The sequence below is a fragment of the Ailuropoda melanoleuca genome, chromosome 14, assembly GCF_002007445.2.
Source record: "Ailuropoda melanoleuca isolate Jingjing chromosome 14, ASM200744v2, whole genome shotgun sequence".
NCBI classification, from domain to species: Eukaryota; Metazoa; Chordata; class Mammalia; order Carnivora; family Ursidae; genus Ailuropoda; species Ailuropoda melanoleuca.
In genome coordinates this window covers 47,199,313-47,217,863 of record NC_048231.1, presented here as the reverse complement: position 1 = coordinate 47,217,863, position 18,551 = coordinate 47,199,313, and the positions used below count along the sequence as shown (strand labels likewise).

General features: G+C 40.5%; 2 protein-coding genes across 2 annotated transcripts in view; one reads left to right on the top strand and one right to left on the bottom strand.

The window, feature by feature from the left end:
* Positions 1-18,551, top strand: part of PRELID3A (PRELI domain containing 3A) — a 67,950-nt gene that overhangs the window by 28,223 nt on the left and 21,176 nt on the right. The gene's annotated exons all lie outside the window — the stretch shown is intronic.
* Positions 5,565-18,551, bottom strand: part of SPIRE1 (spire type actin nucleation factor 1) — a 213,812-nt gene continuing 200,825 nt past the window's right edge. The window contains exons 14-18 of the mRNA XM_034642187.1: positions 16,263-16,400; positions 15,608-15,678; positions 14,825-14,852; positions 14,592-14,728; positions 5,565-9,128 (exon numbers count right to left, since the gene is read on the bottom strand). Coding sequence (XP_034498078.1) covers positions 8,870-9,128; positions 14,592-14,728; positions 14,825-14,852; positions 15,608-15,678; positions 16,263-16,400 — 633 coding nt within the window. The 3' untranslated portion in view covers positions 5,565-8,869. The remainder of the gene's footprint in view (positions 9,129-14,591; positions 14,729-14,824; positions 14,853-15,607; positions 15,679-16,262; positions 16,401-18,551) is intronic.

Here is an 18,551-nt window from a genome sequence, read left to right as displayed (position 1 = left end):
GAAGGAGTTAGGGGCACTGATACCCACCCCCCAGTCAAAAAGCCCCATATAAATTTTGACTCTCCCAAACTAAACTAACAGCCTATTGCTTGGATGCCTTACCAACAACATAGTCAGTTAACACATATTTTTTATACGTATTCTATATGGAATTCTCACAATATCGTAAGCTTAAGAAAATACTCGGAAAATCCCAAGAGAAAATATACTTAGAGTACTTTACCGTATTCATTAAGAAAAACCAATCTGCGGTAAGAGGACCCACACAGTTCAAACCCATATTGTTCAAGGGGCAACCGTAGTTAAACATTTTGAAAATTTCAGTCCAGTTGGCACATCAAGTTTAATCAAAATGTTATGATTACTAGAGAAAGTTAACTCCCATAATGTCAAAGAGGCAAGTGATAGAAAGTTAATGAACACAGACTTGGTACTGATAAATATACCCTTTGCATTTATGCAGTAGCTTCAATTATAGGTCTCCAGGTTGCACATGAATTTGTTAATGGAAAAAAGCTGGTCGGGGAGCAGGGCTGTGCACGGTGACTCCACCCAGGAGCACTGGAAGCAGACGTGGGCCCAGAGAGGAAGGTATGGGGCATGCCATTTATCAGAGATAGGTAGAAAAACCCAGACTGGCACATAGGGTTTCTGGAGCTCCAAGTCAACCATGTGAATGGTGTGAGGTACAGATCAAGCTTCTCTATTCTAATTAGCTACTTTAGGACTGCAATGATTTATTGACTTAGAGGAAAGACATGGGCTGCCCATAGCAGTTACCTGTTAGAGAGCACAGATTAAATCTACAAGTGTTTTGAAGACATCTCGATGATTCCATCTTTGTATTTCTCATTTGTTCTCATTTCCACAATGAACCTGCTCATTCATTAATTCACTCCACAAACATTTATTGAGCAACTGTTACATGCCAAACATTTTCCCAGAAACTGGGGATACAGCAGTGAAGAAATCTGACAGAGATCTTTGTCTTCCTGCAACAATTTAGTAGGGTGTTAGGTGCTGGGTGCAATGGAGAAAAAATGCAGAAGGGAGGAGGGAGAAGCAGGAAGTGTTGCAGGGAGACAGGAGAATTAAGGGACTGTTTAAGGCAGCCCCTTGGGAGAGTCGGCACATTTTGCAGAGCCACATGAGACAGAACCAAGGGGTAAACAATGGGACTAAATTACATGATGACTGCACTTCCCAACTATTATATTAGAGTTGTTCAAAGATAGAACTTTGCAGAAATAAGTGTCTCCCCGGTCATGGGCATGTTTAAACAGAGCTTAGAGCTTGCCGTTGGCTGTAGTGAGGACCGAATGCCTTCTTGGATCACTTTGAGCTCTGAAAGTCACTAGTAGAGATCAAATTTGGTGGAGAAGAGCACCAGGCAGTGATGGGGTCTACCACACTGAGAGGGCCAAAGAGACGGGCTTATCGGCCGGGGGATCCCATTACTACACTTGGGGTGTATCTATATGGAGATTCCCTGTAGCTGTGGTAACTGGTTCTTTGACCAAGCGGGATAACAAGAGTTGCCTGATCGTTTGCTTCCTTTTAATGCAATGAAGATAGTCTGTTATATGTAGTTGCCTAGGCTACCGGTTTCTCTTGACGTCTGGACAGGAATACACATCACACTGTGGGATCAATGACTTACCAGGTCTGACAAGGTCTTCCCATTGCATAGTGTTGGGAGATGAACCATCAGTAACCAGATGTTATTGATGTAAAACGGTGGGGTTTTTGTGCCTGTTTTTAATATATATCAACTCATCTTTCTGAAATTTTCCTTTTTAATTTTGGGAGACCTACTCAGGATTTTATTTGTTTTTTACAACGAGGTATGACGGACACACAAGGACTCAGATCCTTTATAGCAATTAGTAAAGCTGAACTTTTGTCTTTGCCTCCCCAAGTTTCAAACAGATGCAGCGTGTTTCACACTTTTTCTTGGGTTTGTGTAATACACATAATCAGCTTTGTCATCAACACAGATATTGCCTGGAAAGTACCAGTCATTTCACACTTCACTTTCATGAAAGGGCTGGCTGGCTTGGATGCACAAAGATTTTTCTCAATTTCTTGTTACGATTGGCTCAGGCTCTTCACTATTTACTGGTCGGTACCTATGTCGTACCGGCTGTTTGATCCAGTGTGTCGAATGCCTCTTTCTGGTTAAAACTGACCTTAGAGATCACCTCATCCAATACCCTTGCTTTAAAATGGAAGAAATTGAAATCCAGAATTGTTAAGGAACTTTCTCAGTGTCAGATAGCTGTTGTCTGGAGCATAGTTAAGTTAGAACCATTTCAGATACTTGAAACCAGGTACTGCTGAAAGAATCAGCTTTGCTGATTACGGACTAGTTTGTTTCAGTCATCGAACGAAAGCTCATGGGCCCTGAAAAATCCTTTTTGCTATGGTTGGGACAGAGAAAGGTCCAGTTCTTGCTGTGAAGAAGGTGTGTCTACCAATGGCTATACCCGGGGGAATATTTTCGGCTGTCCTACGAATCACTTGGGGGCTGGAATGCCAGTCCAAGTTTCTATTCTGTGAATCAGAATTCTGAAATGACCTCGAGAAGGTGCTGGGATGACTCCAGGCTTGTTATCTCAAGTCACGTTCCCTTCCTTGGTGGGCAAGCTGCAATCTTCTTAGGCTTCTTTTCTCTTTGGGATGTCGAAAATCAAAATTTCTTCCATTTAAAAGTCGAAGTGATTCTGTTTCTTGTTTACATCTTAGGCTCTATAAAGCTGTGGCTACATTGTTCACATTTACCTGTGCAGAGCCCTGCTATTGCTTCTTTCTTCCACATGCTTCCCTACAGCTTTCACACTGTGTGTGTTTCGGAAAGTGATATTCAGGGTAGCTCTACAGAAATCCTCATTCATTGTTGGCATTTCCACTCGTCCGAACACTGCGGCTCCTGTGAAGAGTTGGGATGTGATGTCCTCTGCTGCGTCACCCTAGGGAAAGGGACTGATGACAATTCCTCAGTCACAAGGGAATACCGAAGCAAAGAATATATAGAAGGGCAAACTTTAAGTGAGCGAGCTTGCTCTAGGTTGCCCTCCTTGCCAGCCACACCCAGGAGTTCCCCCTTTTTCCAATCCATAGAAGAGATTCATTAGCACAGCATGTGAGAGCATTCCCAGTGCAAGACCCACAGGGCCAGGCCCTCTGGGGAGCAAAGAAATCTGAGCATTGAGTTGTGCTGAACGTGGTGTAAGTTTAACCATCCAGAGGATTCTTCAGGTCTTAAGCTGCAGGACATAAAAGAACTTTGGGTGCCCCACTTTTCAAGAGCCATGTTTTATCAGTTCTGAAGCTCTTTTATTTCCACTGCTTCAATAATGCTGAAGTGGCTCGGATTTTGCTGCCAGCAGAAAGAGTGCTGCAGATTTTTTTGCATAGTAAGATCTAAATACATAAATTATATATCATATACATTTTAATGGAATGCATCAGAGTAATAGTGCAACCCCAGTCTGCCAGCTAATTGCACCTGAACATTTAATTAGTGCAGGCAGAGTTTTGTATTAATTAGGTTCTTAGCTCCTCAACTTTTTGGGTGGATAAAAGGTTTTTAGACACGGGCCTTTGGCTGATATGGGAGAAGGAGCATACCCTGTATGAACATTATAATGAATCTGTGTGTGTGTGTGTGTGCGCGCACGCATTCTGCACAGAGACAAGAACTGGAGTCTAAACACATCATATGTGCAATCAAGCCCTTTTCTAAAAATAGTTCTCTTTATGAAATGCTAGACGACTACGATGATTTACAACTACCTTCCCGCACTGAAGCTGGGAAGGAAAGAGACATACGGTTAGAAAGGCTGCCCAAAGCTTTCCTCTTTGTGGTATCCAAGTTATCTGTATCTCTGGAGTCTAGGAGGCACAAGGCAAGGACTCTGACTTGGACTGAGCAAGTCAGTGAACATTGGGGATGAGCTGGACAACACACAAATGTCTTGTTATATATATCCCCACAGAGAAGCTTCAGTGGAAGGAGATCCTCAAAAATGCCTGACAACTAAGGGGACAGCTTGTAAATGAGTATCAACCTCAGTACCAGGTAATATTTGTGATATGTCAAAACCTTAAATGATGCTAGTTAGTTAACAGAAACCTAAGAACTTCCCTAAGCTCACTCTGGGATTAATCTTTCTAATTTCTCCTCAAGCAATTTACGTGCTACGATAGGAAATTTTCTTATGGGACGTTTTAGGAATATATCCCTTGAGGAATTCTATTTAGAAAAAAATACATAAAAGCTTTATTTTTCTGTACATAATTTGTCTCCACCCATGCAACTTCTTTTTTTTAAATTTTTTTTTGTTAGGTTTCTTCCATTTTTTAAAATTTTACTATATTATGTTAATCACCATACAGTACATCCCCAGATTCCGATGTAAAGTTTGATGCTTCATTAGTTGCGTATAACCCAGTGCACCATGCAATACGTGCCCTCCTTACTACCCATCACCAGTCTATCCCATTCCCCCACCCCCTCCCCTCTGAAGTCTTCAGTTTGTTTCTCATAGTCCATAGTCTCTCATGTTTCATTCCCCCTTCTGATTACCCCCCTTTTCTTTATCCCTTTCTTCCCCTACCGATCCTCCTAGTTCTTATGTTCCATAGATGAGAGAAATCATATGATAATTGTCTTTCTCTGCTTGACTTATTTCACTTAGCATTATCTCCTCCAGTGCCGTCCATGTTGCAGCAAATGTTGAGAATTCGTTCTTTCTGATAGCTGAGTAATATTCCATTGTATATATGGACCACAGCTTCTTAATCCAGTCATCTGTTGAAGGGCATCTCGGCTCCTTCCATGATTTGGCTATTGTGGACAATGCAGCTATGAACATTGGGGTGCATATGGCCCTTCTCTTTACTACGTCTGTATCTTTGGGGTAAACACCCAGTAGTGCAATGGCTGGGTCATAGGGTAGTTCAATTTTTAACTTTTTAAGGGACCTCCACACTGTTTTCCAGAGTGGCTGTACCAACTTGCATTCCCACCAACAATGTAGGAGGGATCCCCTTTCTCCACATCCTCTCCAACAATTGTTGTTTCTTGCCTTGTCTATCTTTGCCATTCTAACTGGCGTAAGGGTGGTATCTCAGTGTGGTTTTGATTTGAATTTCCCTGATGGCTAATGATTTTGAACATTTTTTCATGTGTCTGTTACACCCATGCGACTTCTTATATGATGAAACATTATACACTATTTACAGAATTTTAATTTCCTACACTGTTGAGGGTAAAAGAGGAAGTTATGGCTTCTTGGTCACGCAGCAGAGTTATGGCAGTGGCTCCATTTAAAAAATCGTTTTCTTTTTTCTTTTATAAACGAAAGGTTTTCTTTACTTTTTTTTTTTTTTAAGATTTATTTATTATTTTAGAGAGAGAAAGCACAAGCTGGGGGAGAGGCAGAGAGGGAATCTCAAGCAGACTCCCCGTTGAGCACAGAGCCTGACGTGATCCTACGACCCTGAGATCATGACCTGAGCCAAAACCCAGAGTCGGACACTTAACTGACTGAGCCACCCCGGTGCCCCTTTTTAAAATTTTTCTAGTGTGGTCCTCGTCAGATTGTCGATCTCAACCTGATTGTAACTTCTGATGATGCAAGTATCTTGCCTTCCTAACCTAGGTGGTTTCTGACAGCTCGTTACCAAACGACATCACCATTTTACAATAGGAACTCAACACAGAAGTTATGATGGAAAGCCATTTTATTTTTCCCTAAATTTTAAAAGACTTGAAGGAAAACGTTTAGTACCGTCATGTCACCCTGAATGCCAGCAATACCGTGACTTTCATACACACAGGAAGCCAGGGCAAAGTCCAGTCAGTGTACACATTTCTCCATGGCTCTTCGAACAGTTTTGCATGAACAAAATTTTCTGCCATTTTGCTTTAGCAAATAGCAACATAATTTAAAACTTTCATGTCTCCTATGTGACCCCTAAAATCCAATGCTATATTTATTAATACAGTTAGAAAAATAAAAGCCTTAAAAAATTCATGGTATCAGTTCACGGTGCTAATCACATCATCTCTTCAAATGTAAGATCATTTTTAAAACTCCTATGTAACAACCTTCTGGTTTAATTCGAAAGGCTTAAGACTTGAAATCTAGTAAGACTGTTAAGTCAACATACACATCAATTATTTCATTTTTACTTGTCCTGGGAGAGTTAACTCCCATTGTCCACTGAATGAATGCTTTCAAACATTAATAAATATATTACAGTATTTACAAGCATTCTTACCTACTCTGACACTGGTAGAAAGTTAAGCTGTGGGGAAGGAATGATCTCCCAGCAGGGCAAGCTTGTGAAGTCGGGGACAAAAGAACAGGTGCTGGAGGACGCGCCAAGGGCTACTCAGGTGAGCAAGTGAGCTCTCAGACACATCTCCTTCTGACCAGCTAACCACAGTTGTTGGATCAGGTGGCAACGCTGAATAGCCAGAAAACAGGGGGAAAAGGAATACTGCGAAGGTATGTTATTTCAGTAGTTAGGAAGAGGAAGACAGGCTTAAGGTTAGACTAAGGTTAACAAGGGTAAAACCACGCTCCATAAACTGTTAGTGAATTACTCTCTGGGAATTACCTAATTTGGTTGAGGTGTTGGGTACATGACATGGATATGGGAGAAACTGTTGTAAGAAATTGTTTTGGCAATAAAAAGTGATGCTAATTCGATTTCTACGTTTTTAACTGTGCCACGTGTCTTCTTCGCACACTGCGGACTGTCTCATGTGGACCTACCACTCCCTTGACAAACCTTGTTGATGCTGCTGAAGGATTCACATTCTAATGCTTTGGTAAGAGTGACCATAATGCCCTAATCAGCCTAGACAGCATCATAAATCTGAAGGAGTGAAGCCAAAGATTGAGATGGGCTAGATTATCTGCCTTGTGAATGTGAATGAAACTCTCATTTTAGGGGCTTGGTTTCTTATGTTTTAGTAACAGCAGTAAACTAGTCATTATTTTAAAGAGCATACTATCGTGGGTTATGTCTATATACATACACAAACACCATTCCCTTTCCCAGTAGTCATTTTGAGGCCCAAACCTGGGCCCTTAATGGGTGTGTGGCTTCCACCAAACCATCTGGGGTATAGAGTCCAAATAGTCCCTTGGAAAATTTTATAGGTGAGATTCACCCCATATAATGTTTAAATCTCTTACATGAGAGTCTTTAAAATAATTTAAACATGTGCAAAATCAAGAAGGGTTCTCTGGTGGCCCACTTTTACATGCAAATACAGACGAACTGTTAACATGCATTATTTTAGTCAATCGGTAAAGTTTATTTCATAAGTATAAGTAATTTTAAGCCATTTACTAAATTGTAAATTTCAATCCATTAAAAACTACTACCAGAGCAGTTCTGAGGTATTACTGTTAATCTAATATAGAAATGTTACTATACTTTGATGTGGAATGAAATGTGACTGCCATGCCTTTTGTTAGATGGTGCTGTTGCAGCGCTGACTACAGATGAGTCCTATAGCTTTTAGGGAATTCTTGTACATGTGCATTAGCTGACTTTCCAAACATCAATGGCAATTTGACTGGTTGGTCATTTCCAAGCATACTAAAATAATAAAGTACAGCTCCTAGCATGGGACACACAAGCTGAGAGATTTCAGGTATACAGTGCTACCCTCCAACCTGCCTTCATCGAAAACCCACCCTACTCATTCCAGTCGTTTACAAGGAAAACTTGTGCAAAAAGCATCCAAAAAGTCTATCAGCAGGTTAATTTTCTTGTAATTTTAAAAGAACTAGACAATGTTTTTTTCCCCTTAAAATTCATTTATAAAAATAAATAAATTTCAGTTTGAGACCTTAGGTACCAAATTGTGGCTTAATTTAGTTATGATGGCTACGACTATAAAGTTATGAAAAATGCAGTGGAAAACGGATGAGCTCCAGCCCATTCCCCGCAGTGTGGCAACGGCTGGCACCTTATGCTGTCACATCCCTTCTCATAGTTAACCAAAATACACTCGACTTCTTGATAAACTTTAAGCCTTCCTTTGTCCTGAAACTCCCACAAAACTTTAATTCTTAGACCTCTGTTACAAAACTACAAGTACCCATAATACATTCAAGATAGGGAATGAAAACCTGTCACCCGCTCAGGAGACACTGATCCATTGCACCGGGGCAAACACAGCAGCTCAGAGGAAATGGTCACCCACTGGGGTGTACAGCTTATCCAGATGTTTTGCACTAGAATGCAGGCATGAAGTCCCTCCTGTAGTCTTTAGCCCAGAGCAATAATAATTTAAAATCAGTTTGACAGTGTGAGCAAATCCTTCCAGGTTTTGTGCTGTGAGATGATGCACAGCCTGGCCTGACGACTCCAGGTATCTGGTATGTGGCAGGGCCCGGCCACTGTGTCCGTTAGACAGGAACACTGTCCGGTGGAAGTGCCAATATGACTTACTGCTTAGAACTGTGCTAACATCGACAACTTTGTGAGGCTGATTTCTCACATGAGAAGCTTTTTGCCTTAGTCAGGAAATGATCTGAAGAACAGTAAGGAACCAAACTAAGGAAAAAGTCTCTGGCCTCCACAACCACACACACACACAAAAGCAAGTTTCAGACCATTGTTCTCTCTTGGTGCAAACAAGCGATTGGCTGACCTGTCACGTATCATCAATCGATATGAACACAGCATTCAGTCTGTGGAACAACGTGATGCAGCAAAAACCTGATCTAATGCAAATTCAAGCCTATTAACTAAGACCATGGCAAGGAGAGACAGTCCAGCTCAGTGTTCTCCCGCGCTAGTGCCGACTCTGAACACAAAGCAACCGAAAGGCACAGGCTCAGATTTCATTGATAGTCCTCTCTGAAGGGCAGTATTCCGAGGCGCCTGGTGAGGACATATAGAAAGACTGTGTTTTCCTTTTTAATCGGGCTCTTTTGTTGGCCAACACCAGGCTGCGCCGGCTCGAACTGATGATTTCCGAAATAAACTTTTTGCAGTCTACACACACCTCCATAGCGCTCCAGTCCTCCATCAGCTCTTTGGGAAACTGCAGTTCTTCATCTGATTTGTCCACAGACTTAGATTTTGAGGAGAACCTGGAACAAAACAAAACGTTTAGAATATCCAGTATCGTTACTTACAGTTCTACTGCAATACTAAGAAAATATGTGCAGAAAAAGTAAATCTGTTGCCAAAGCATTATGGAATGGGCGAGTCACCTCTGGTTCTTCCAAAGGAAGAACTTCTAATTGGAAATAAAATTCAAAATATTTTTTAAAAAAAGAAACCAGGGAACATGTTTTATTAGGAAATAATAATACTGAAAAAAAAAAGAAATAATACTAAAAACTCTTAGTATCCCTTCCAGATTTTTTGGAAAAAAAAAAAACAAATTTAGAGTATTCACCTGAATACCATACATGATATATGGTGGACTTTATGTCCTATCGATAATTCAGAAGGGACTTCAAGTTCTTTCTCCAGTGACCCTGCATCAGAGTTGGTGAACACGAGTCAACTGCAGACTGTAGGGCGACTATAATAATAAACTGAAGTCAATCGGTCTTAATCCTGAAAAGTTACCTGTGGACCAGCTTCCTCAGCATTTTTGCATTTATCAAATGTACCTTCCCCTCTCCAACAATTCTCTCTATTTGGGTGTCTAATTACCTGGATTCCAGAGAGCTGGAGTTAACTAGATCAACATTGTCATAAATGTTTTGGGTAACTTTTGGAAATAACCAGGAATCATCTACTCATGGACTACTTTAGTGAAACCAAACAGGAACATAAGCTTAGAGCAAGTACAGAAAGGAACAACGTGCCCCACAGCCTTGAGCTCACAGGTGACGATCCACAGTCGGAGGCTATCATGGAGCAGCAAGCAGAGTCTCAGAGCGGAGTCGGCGGCCTGGGGGGCCACAGTGCTAGGCACAAATCACCAGCTGGGCTCGGGGCTTCCCTGCCTCACTGCCCGCAGCCGTGGAGTGCAGGAGTAAGGCTGTCCAGCACCCAGCACCAGTGCTGGGCTCCCTCCCCGACTGGGGGCAGCTGGTGTGTAAAAAACCCTCACCTTTTCGGCCCTGTGAGTGTGTGAACCAAGCTGGCCTGACCTCCTTCTGTCCTTCCTTAAGGACCAACAGTAACCTTACTCTGCATTAAATGCAAAGGGACTGGGACGCCTCGGTGCCTCAGTCGGTTAAGCGTCTGCTTTGGGCTCAGGTCATGATCCCAGGGCTCTGGGATCAAGTCCCACATTGGGCTCCATGCTCAGTAGGGAGACTGCTTCTCCCTCTGCCTGCTGCTCCCCCTGCTTGTGCTTTCTCTCTCTCTCTGACAAATAAATAAAATAAAATAAAATAAAATAAAATAAAATAAAATAAAATAAAATAAAATAAAATAAAATCTAAAAAAAAACCAACAAACTCAAAGGGACTGATATTCAGTCAACTTTTTTTTTTTTTTAATTGCCTTAAAGCTTTTGGCATAAAGCTTTATTTTTGCTGTATTTACAATAAGAAGATAAGCCAAAGTGATGGCAGACCATTGGAAACCTAGAACTAAACAGATTTGCTTTTAGAACTAAAGAAGAAATTAGACCGTAGTTACATGCAAGTTTTCAACTCCACTGAAAACAAGGTCAGCTTTAAAAATGACTTTTTAAAATTATGTTTTGTTAGTCACCATACAATACATCCTTAATTTTTGATGAGTGTTCCATGATTCATTGTTTGCATATAACACCCAGTGCTCCATGCAATATGTGACCTCCTTAATACCCATCACTGGGCTAACCCATCCCTCCACCCCCTCCCCTCTGAAACCCTCAGTTTGTTTCCCATAGTCCATAGTCTCTCATGGTTCATCTCCCCCTCTGATTTCTCCCCCTTCATTTTTCCCTTCCTTCTCCTAATGTCCTCTATGCTATTCCTTATGTTCCACATATAAGTGAAACCATATGATAATTGTCTTTCTCTGCTTGACTTATTTCACTTAGTATAATCCCCTCCAGTTCCATCCATGTCAATGCAAAAGGCGGGTATTCATCCTTTCTGATGGCTGAGTAATAGTCCACTGTATATAGGGACCACATCTTCTTTATCCATTTGTCTGCTGAAGGGCATCTCAGCTCCTTCCACAGTTTGGCTATTGTGGACAGTGCTGCTATGAACATTGGGGTGCATGTGCCCCTTCTTTTCACTACATCTATATATTTGGAACGAATACCCACTAGTGTAATTGCTGGATCATATGGTAGCTCTATTTTAAATCTTTTGAGGAACCTCCATACTGTCTTCCAAAGTGGCTGTACCAACTTGCATTCCCACCAACAGTGTAAGAGGGTTCCCCTTTCTCCACATCCTCTCCAACATTTGTTCTTTCTTGCCTTGTCAATTTTTGCCATTCTAACTGGTGTAAGGTGGTATCTCAATGTGGTTTTGATTTGAATTTCCTTGATGGCTAATGATGTTGAACATAATTTTCTCATGTGTCTGTTAGCCATTTGTATGTCTTTTTTGGAGAAGTGTCTGTTCATGTCTTCTGCCCATTTTTGACTTGATTATTTGTTTTTTGGGTGTTGAGTTTGAGAAGCTCTTTATAGATCTTGGACACCAGCCCTTTATCTGTAGTGTCATTTGCAAATATCTTCCCCCATTCCACGGGCTGCCTCTTTGTTTTATTGACTGTTTCGTTTGCTGTGCAGAAGTTCTTTATCTTGATGAAGTCCCAAAAGTTCATTTTCGCTTTTGCTTCCCTTGCCTTTGCAGATGTGTCTTGAAAGAAGTTGCTATGGCTGATGTTGGCGAGGTTACTGCCTATGTTTTCCTCTAGGATTTTGATGGATTCCGGTCTCACATTGAGGTCTTTCGCCCATTTAGAGTTTAATATTTGTGTATGGTGTAAGAGAATGGTTGAGTTTCATTCTTCTGTATATAGCTGTTCAATTTTCCCAGCACCATTTATTGAAGAGACTGTCTTTTTTCCATTGGATATTTTTTCCTGCTTTGTCAAAGATTATTTGACCATAGAGTTGAGGGTCCATTTGTGGGCTCTCTATTCTGTTCCCATTGATCTATGTGTCTGTTTTTGTGCCAGTACCATGCTGTCTTAGCGATCACAACTTTGTAATATAGCTTGAAATCAGGCAATATGACGCCCCCAGCTTTGGTTTTCTTTTCTTTTCTTTTTTAAAAGATTTTATTATTTATTTGACAGAGAGAGAGATAGCAAGTGAGAGAGGGAACACAAGCAGGGGGAGTGGGAGAGGAAGAAGCAGGCTCATAGTGGAGTAGCCTGATGTGGGGCTCGATCCTATAACGCCGGGATCACACCCTGAGCCAAAGGCAGACGCTTAACCGCTGTGCCACCCAGGCGCCCCTGGTTTTCTTTTTCAATATTTTGTCGGTGATTCGGGTCTTTTCTGGTTCCACACAAATTTGAGGATTGTTTGTTCCAGGGCTTTGAAAAATGGCATTGGTATTTTGATTGGGATGGTGTTGAAAGTATAGATTGCTCTGGGCAATTTTAACAATGTTTATTCTTCCAATCCATGAGCATGGAATGTTTTTCCATCTTTTTGTGTCTTCTTCAATGTCTTTCATCAATTTTTTGTAGTTTCTGGAGTATAGATCCTTTACCTCTTTGGTTAGGTTTATTCCAAGGTATCTTATGGTTTTTGGTGCTATTGTAAATGGAATCGATCCCCCAATTTCCCTTTCTACAGTTACACTGTTAGTATATAGGAAGGCAACTGATTTCTGTGCTTTGATTTTGTATCCTGCCACATTACTGAATTATGAGTTCTAGTAATTTGAAGGTGGAGTCTTTTGGGTTTTACACAAAGTATCATTTCATCTGCAAAGAGAGAGAGTTTGACTTCTTTTCCCACTTGAATACCTTTTATTTCTTTTTGTTGTCTGATTGCTGTTGCTAGGACTTCTAGTACCATGCTGAACAATAGTGGCAAGAGTGGGCATCCTTGTTGTGTTCCTGACCCTATGAAAAAACTTCTCAGCTTTTCCCCATTGAGAATAGTATTTGCTGTGTGCTTCTCATAGATGGTTTTTATGAAATTGAGGAATGTGCCCTCTATACCTACACTCTGAAGAGTTTTAATCAGGAAAAGATGTTGTATTTTGTCAAATGCTTTTTCTGCATCAACTGATTTGTGAATGTTGAACCACCCTTGCATCCCAGGGATGAATCCCACCTGGTCGTGATGGATAATCCTTTTAATGTACTGTTGGATCCTATTAGCTAGGATTCTCTTGTTGAGAATTTTGGCGTCCATATTCATCAGGAATATTGGTCTGTAGTTCTCCTTTTTGAGGAGGTCTTTGCCTGGTTTTTGGGATCCAAGGTAATGCTGGCTTCATAGAATGAGTCTGGAAGTTTTCCTTCTGTTTCTATTTTTTGAAACAGCTTCAGGAGAATAGGTATTACTTCTTTGAATGTTTGGTAGAATTCCCCTGGGAATCCATCAGGCCCTGGACTCTTGTGTTTTGGGAGGTTTTTGATCACTGCTTCAATCTCTTCACTGCATATAGGCCTATTTAAGTTGTCAGTCTCTTCTTGTTTCAGTCTTGGTAGTTTATAGGTTTCTAGGAAGGCATTCATTTCTTCCAGGTTGCTTAATTTATTGGCATATAGTTGTTGATAATAATTTCTAATAACTGTTTCTATTTCTTGGTGTTAGATCTCTCCCCTTTCATTCACAATTTTATGAATTTGGGTCCTTTCTCTTTTCTTTTGGGTAAGTCCGGCCAGTGGTTAATCGATCTTATTAATTTTTTCAAAGAACCAGCTTCTAGTTTCATTGATCTGCTCTACTGTATTTCTAGTTTCTAATTTATTGATCTCTGCTCTAATCTTAATTACTTCTCTTCTCGTGCATGGCTTAGGCTTTATTTGTTGTTCTTTCTCCAGTTCTTTAAGGTGTAAAGTTAGTTGGTATATTTGGGATTTTTTCTATTTCTCTGAGTGAGGCTTGGATGGCTATGTATTTCACCCTTAGGACTGCCTTTGCAGTATCCCATAGGTTTTGGACCGATGTGTTTTTGTTCTCATTGGTTTCCATGAATTGTTTAAGTTCTTCTTTGATTTCTTGGTTGACTCATTCTTAAGCAGGATGGTCTTTAGCTTTCCAGTGTTTGAATTTCTCCCCAATTTTTTCTTGTAATTGAGTTCCAGTTTCAAAGCATTGTGGTCTGAGAATATGCAGGGAATAATCTCAATTTTTTGGTATCAGTTGAGACCTGATTTGTGACCCAGGATGTGGTCTATTTAAAAATGACTTTTAAAGGACACACAAAAGTAATCATTTCTAAAGCAGAAAAAAATGATGACATTCAAATATGCTTCAAGCAGTTAGCCATGTTCCCTTGTCAAGTTACCTTTAAGAAGTTTTGGAGACCCGTGTGCAAGTCAAAACTATATTAAAACCAACCACCCAGCCACCCCAAACCACCCTGAGCCCAAACCCTACCTCGTCAGCAGTCCTCAAAAGGAGGATTCTTCTTTTACAGAGGATGCTCTGAGGTCCCAGACCCCTTGCTTACCTGGCAATGCTCCGGAGTGGCCGATGATGGCCAGTGGTAGGCTTTTCTGGCCTCATGCAACTTTCCCCTCTTTGCAAGGCAGAAGGTCCCAATGAAAAGATGGGAAGAGTGGAGTATGGTTTGGAGGGCAGCCGCATCTATTATCCCAAATAAAACCAAGAACGATCAGTACTGTTAAAGAGACAGACTCCTTAAAATTAACACAAGTTATAATTTCACCAAGCTTAGCTTACCTTTTTGCAACACTGTGAACACACCGGCCTGTATACAAAATCAGAAGTGTTACTCAGCGTGACACCATAGACATGACGTCTAAGTCAGAGAAGCCAATGGCTGCGTGGTTGTGACTTTCTACACTAAACTGCAAAAACCTCTGGTTTTTCTAATAGAATGTAACAAATTGATACGACTGTGGATCATAAGAAGACGATCTGTAAACCTTAACTCTTACGCTGTTTCCTGTAAAAGGGTCAACTTACATCTGTCTGGGATTTTCTTACTTGTCTATCCAGGCATCACATGACAATCACATCTAAATTTTTTCTGTTCCAACTGGACATATGATTATTAGAGTGATCTTAGTTATGTAAATGAAATACATGTGGAGAAACATCTTCCAAGTTTAATTCCGAGTAACTATCTGCTCTACTTTTTTTTTTTTTTAAAGATTTTTATTTATTTATTTGACAGAGAGAGAGAGAGCTAGCGAGAGAGGGAACACAAGCAGGGGGAGTGGGAGAGGAAGAAGCAGGCTCCTAGCGGAGGAGCCTGATGCAGGGCTCGATCCCAGAAAGCTAGGATCACGCCCTGGGCCAAAGGCAGACGCTTAACGACTGAGCCACCCAGGCGCCCCTGCTCTACTCTTTTGAAGAAATCAGTATTATTAACCCCCAAGCATGGCACAATCTGATAATGGGTTGGGTAATCTCTAATACAGTTCCCGTGTAGGAAAATGATTCAACTACGAATATATAGGTATTTCTTTGACTATGGTCATTAATTACAAAAAACCTTACCTCTTACAGAACTGACACGTATAAGACCAGGTGAAGAAGGAAAATCTCCTGGTTCGGCAACAAAAGCAGAGCTAAAAAAATACAAATTTAAAGGGAGAAAAAAAGCATTGCCAGCAGTTAATTTCCTAACTTACACATCTAAATACACTTAACATTTATATATTGGGGAAGTTTCGCAGACAGAAGGAAAAAAGGGAATTCAGAAACCCTGTTTTCAAGTTTGGCTCTGTGATAATTATAATTTGGCTCTGTATTTAGTTATAATTCCGCTCTTAAAAGGTAGTAATACACCATAGCTCTCAGAGGCTCACCATCATGGAATCAATCTGAAGAAGGTTCTGAGACAGTCTCTTTCTGAAATATAGTTTCTTTACAAGCCTCTAAAATGCAGACATGGTTTTATGAAGACATGCCATTATTTATTATGGTTGTTTTAAATCTTCTACAGTTTTTTATTTCTCAGGGAGAAACAAAAATACTTTTTTTTTTTTTTTTGTAAGCAAGGCAGAATAGGAATTGTGTATTAGAGAATAAGCCTCTTACCTCCTAAAATCCCCTACAAGTCCTATACCATCTGGCTGCCGGCAGGCCACTCCCTCAGGAGACCAGACCATTCTTCTAACCCTGCTTATCAACCAACTTGAAATAGCTCTACCTTTCCTTTTTTCAGGGCGGTGTAGACATCTTTATACTGTTGGTATTTTTCCAGCTCTGCCTTCACCAGGACCTGACGAATATGCATCACTTCCTCCACAGTGAGAGCTAGGCATTCCACTGGATAGCAGAATTCCTCCTGAAATTCGAAATTCCACATGAATAAGAAACTCCCACCCCCCTTTTCTGGCATTGCACAATTTCCCTTCAGATCAGACACCTGGTTAGTATTCAGAGAAGAAAAGAGGTTTCCCGATAAACACTGGAACAGAGCTGGCTCACTCTGGGGACCACATAATTTCTAATTACACTAAGACAACAACGGCAGAAAACTTTTGGGGACCATGTCAAACATCATAGCCTATTGAAATTTCCAGGAAAGGAAAGTTCCTCACGTTTGGATGCATATTTTGCCTCAAGTTTCTATTCCATGAAGCAGAGCTATTGCATCTATGCGTTGAAATCTTGAAGAAAATTTTCTAAACCAAACTGATGTGAGTTTTCTCTTATGATTATGCAAAGACATTACTTCCTGTTGTGTTGTATACTATATGCTAATAGAGAAATAGCAAATCTACAACACTGGTACTATTTAGAAAACTGGTCTGTGGTACCCAGAATAGCCAAAAGAAGGTGGTTAGTAATTTATACTGAGAAGCATTATTTAGTGGTAAGTTACATCAGCACATCGTGAAAAATCCTAATGGTACGAGAGGAGCTGGAACATGTAACTACTGGAGCAACCTCTCCAGGCTGCCGCACAGTTCTCTGGATTTCTGTTGTTACTTTTAAACAACTGCTGAATACACGGTCAGCACTGAAAAGACGTGGAGAAAATCTTAAGAATTTCACAATAAATATTTATGCTGGCTGTCTTATGTTAATGGTTTCCCTAAAAACAGCCGAGGAAGATGCTGATGTAACTGATCTCACTGAATGAAAGAGCCTCACCCCCATCTGCTCCCCATCCGGCTCTGCGCTTGATTGGTGGATCTAATAGAAAGACAGAACAGTCTTGTGCATTCTCACCCTGCCAGGCTTCACAGGGGCCATTGTGGTGTAGGGACACTGAAACTTAATGTTCTCAGTACAAACACATTATAATTCACTCCCACACACACACAATAGCATTGCTCACAGGCATTCTGGAATCAAACAAGCCAAATGGGAAAGCACATGACTATGAATGCAGTCAGTTTATGGAGTTTTAACCTTCAGTTCTGTCTTTCAATCAGAAAAACAAAAACAAATCTAGGTTGCAAACTTGATAAACATTAGCATTTACTAAAAAAAGTAGTTTGAAGAACTGCTTCTTCCTAACAATCAATACAAAATCATCTCTGTTCAGGTTGACTTAAAGAAAGTTAAATTTGCTTAAAAACGTTTTTGGGAAAAAATCCTGCAATTGAATTTTTAAGAGGAAGAGCTTACTTAGTATCTGGAGGGTGGGAAGGTAGTCTGTTCAGGGAGATTATATCATCTGGTCTAAGATGTCTAAAATACTTTTTAAAAAAATTACCATCACATAATTTTCTCTTTCAATGGGAAAAACTTTCAAAGATAACAGGATTAAATTGGCTTGTTCAGTGTCTACTCTGTTTTGTTCCACCCTGAGAAAATAGCCTAGTGTCAAGTGGGAACAATGCACTGCCTGTGGTTAGGTTAGGCCACTAAAATTGTGCATGAGATAAGCATTGTTGGCTGCACACGTCTGAATGATGACTTTTCTCAGCTTTTAACACATTTCATAAGCAGCTCTCCTTTGGTGTTTTTTAGTCATTAGTGATGTGTGACTGTGGTGCATTTCTGACAGCCAACTACGTGACTGCTGAACTAGAACAGTCTAAGTTATGAATCCAGCAACTGGCCAGGTCCTCACTACCTGAGATTTGTTACTGTGCAGGTGGGAAGATGGCAAATAGTGTCAATTTAGTTAACTTTACAACTAGGGCTGGTAAACACTTCTGGTAGATGGGAATCCTTTTTATTTGCAGGGATATCCTAGCACACACAACAGACCTGACAGGTTTTACTTCCTTCTTAGTCTTACGTCACAAACGGGCTTAGTCAAGCACACTTTCAACTTACTGCTTTGAACCGTATGAAAATCCAGTACTTCGTAGGACAGAGTAAGAAATTGTATTTGTGTGTGTTCTTGTTCTTTTTTTAAACTTTCAAGTAGATTACTGTTGAGTAAAATAATTTCCATTGGGGCAAATGCTAATGTTTTAATTGTGGTGCTTTCCCAAGGACAACAAAACTTTAATGCAACATGAAAGAAAATAATAAA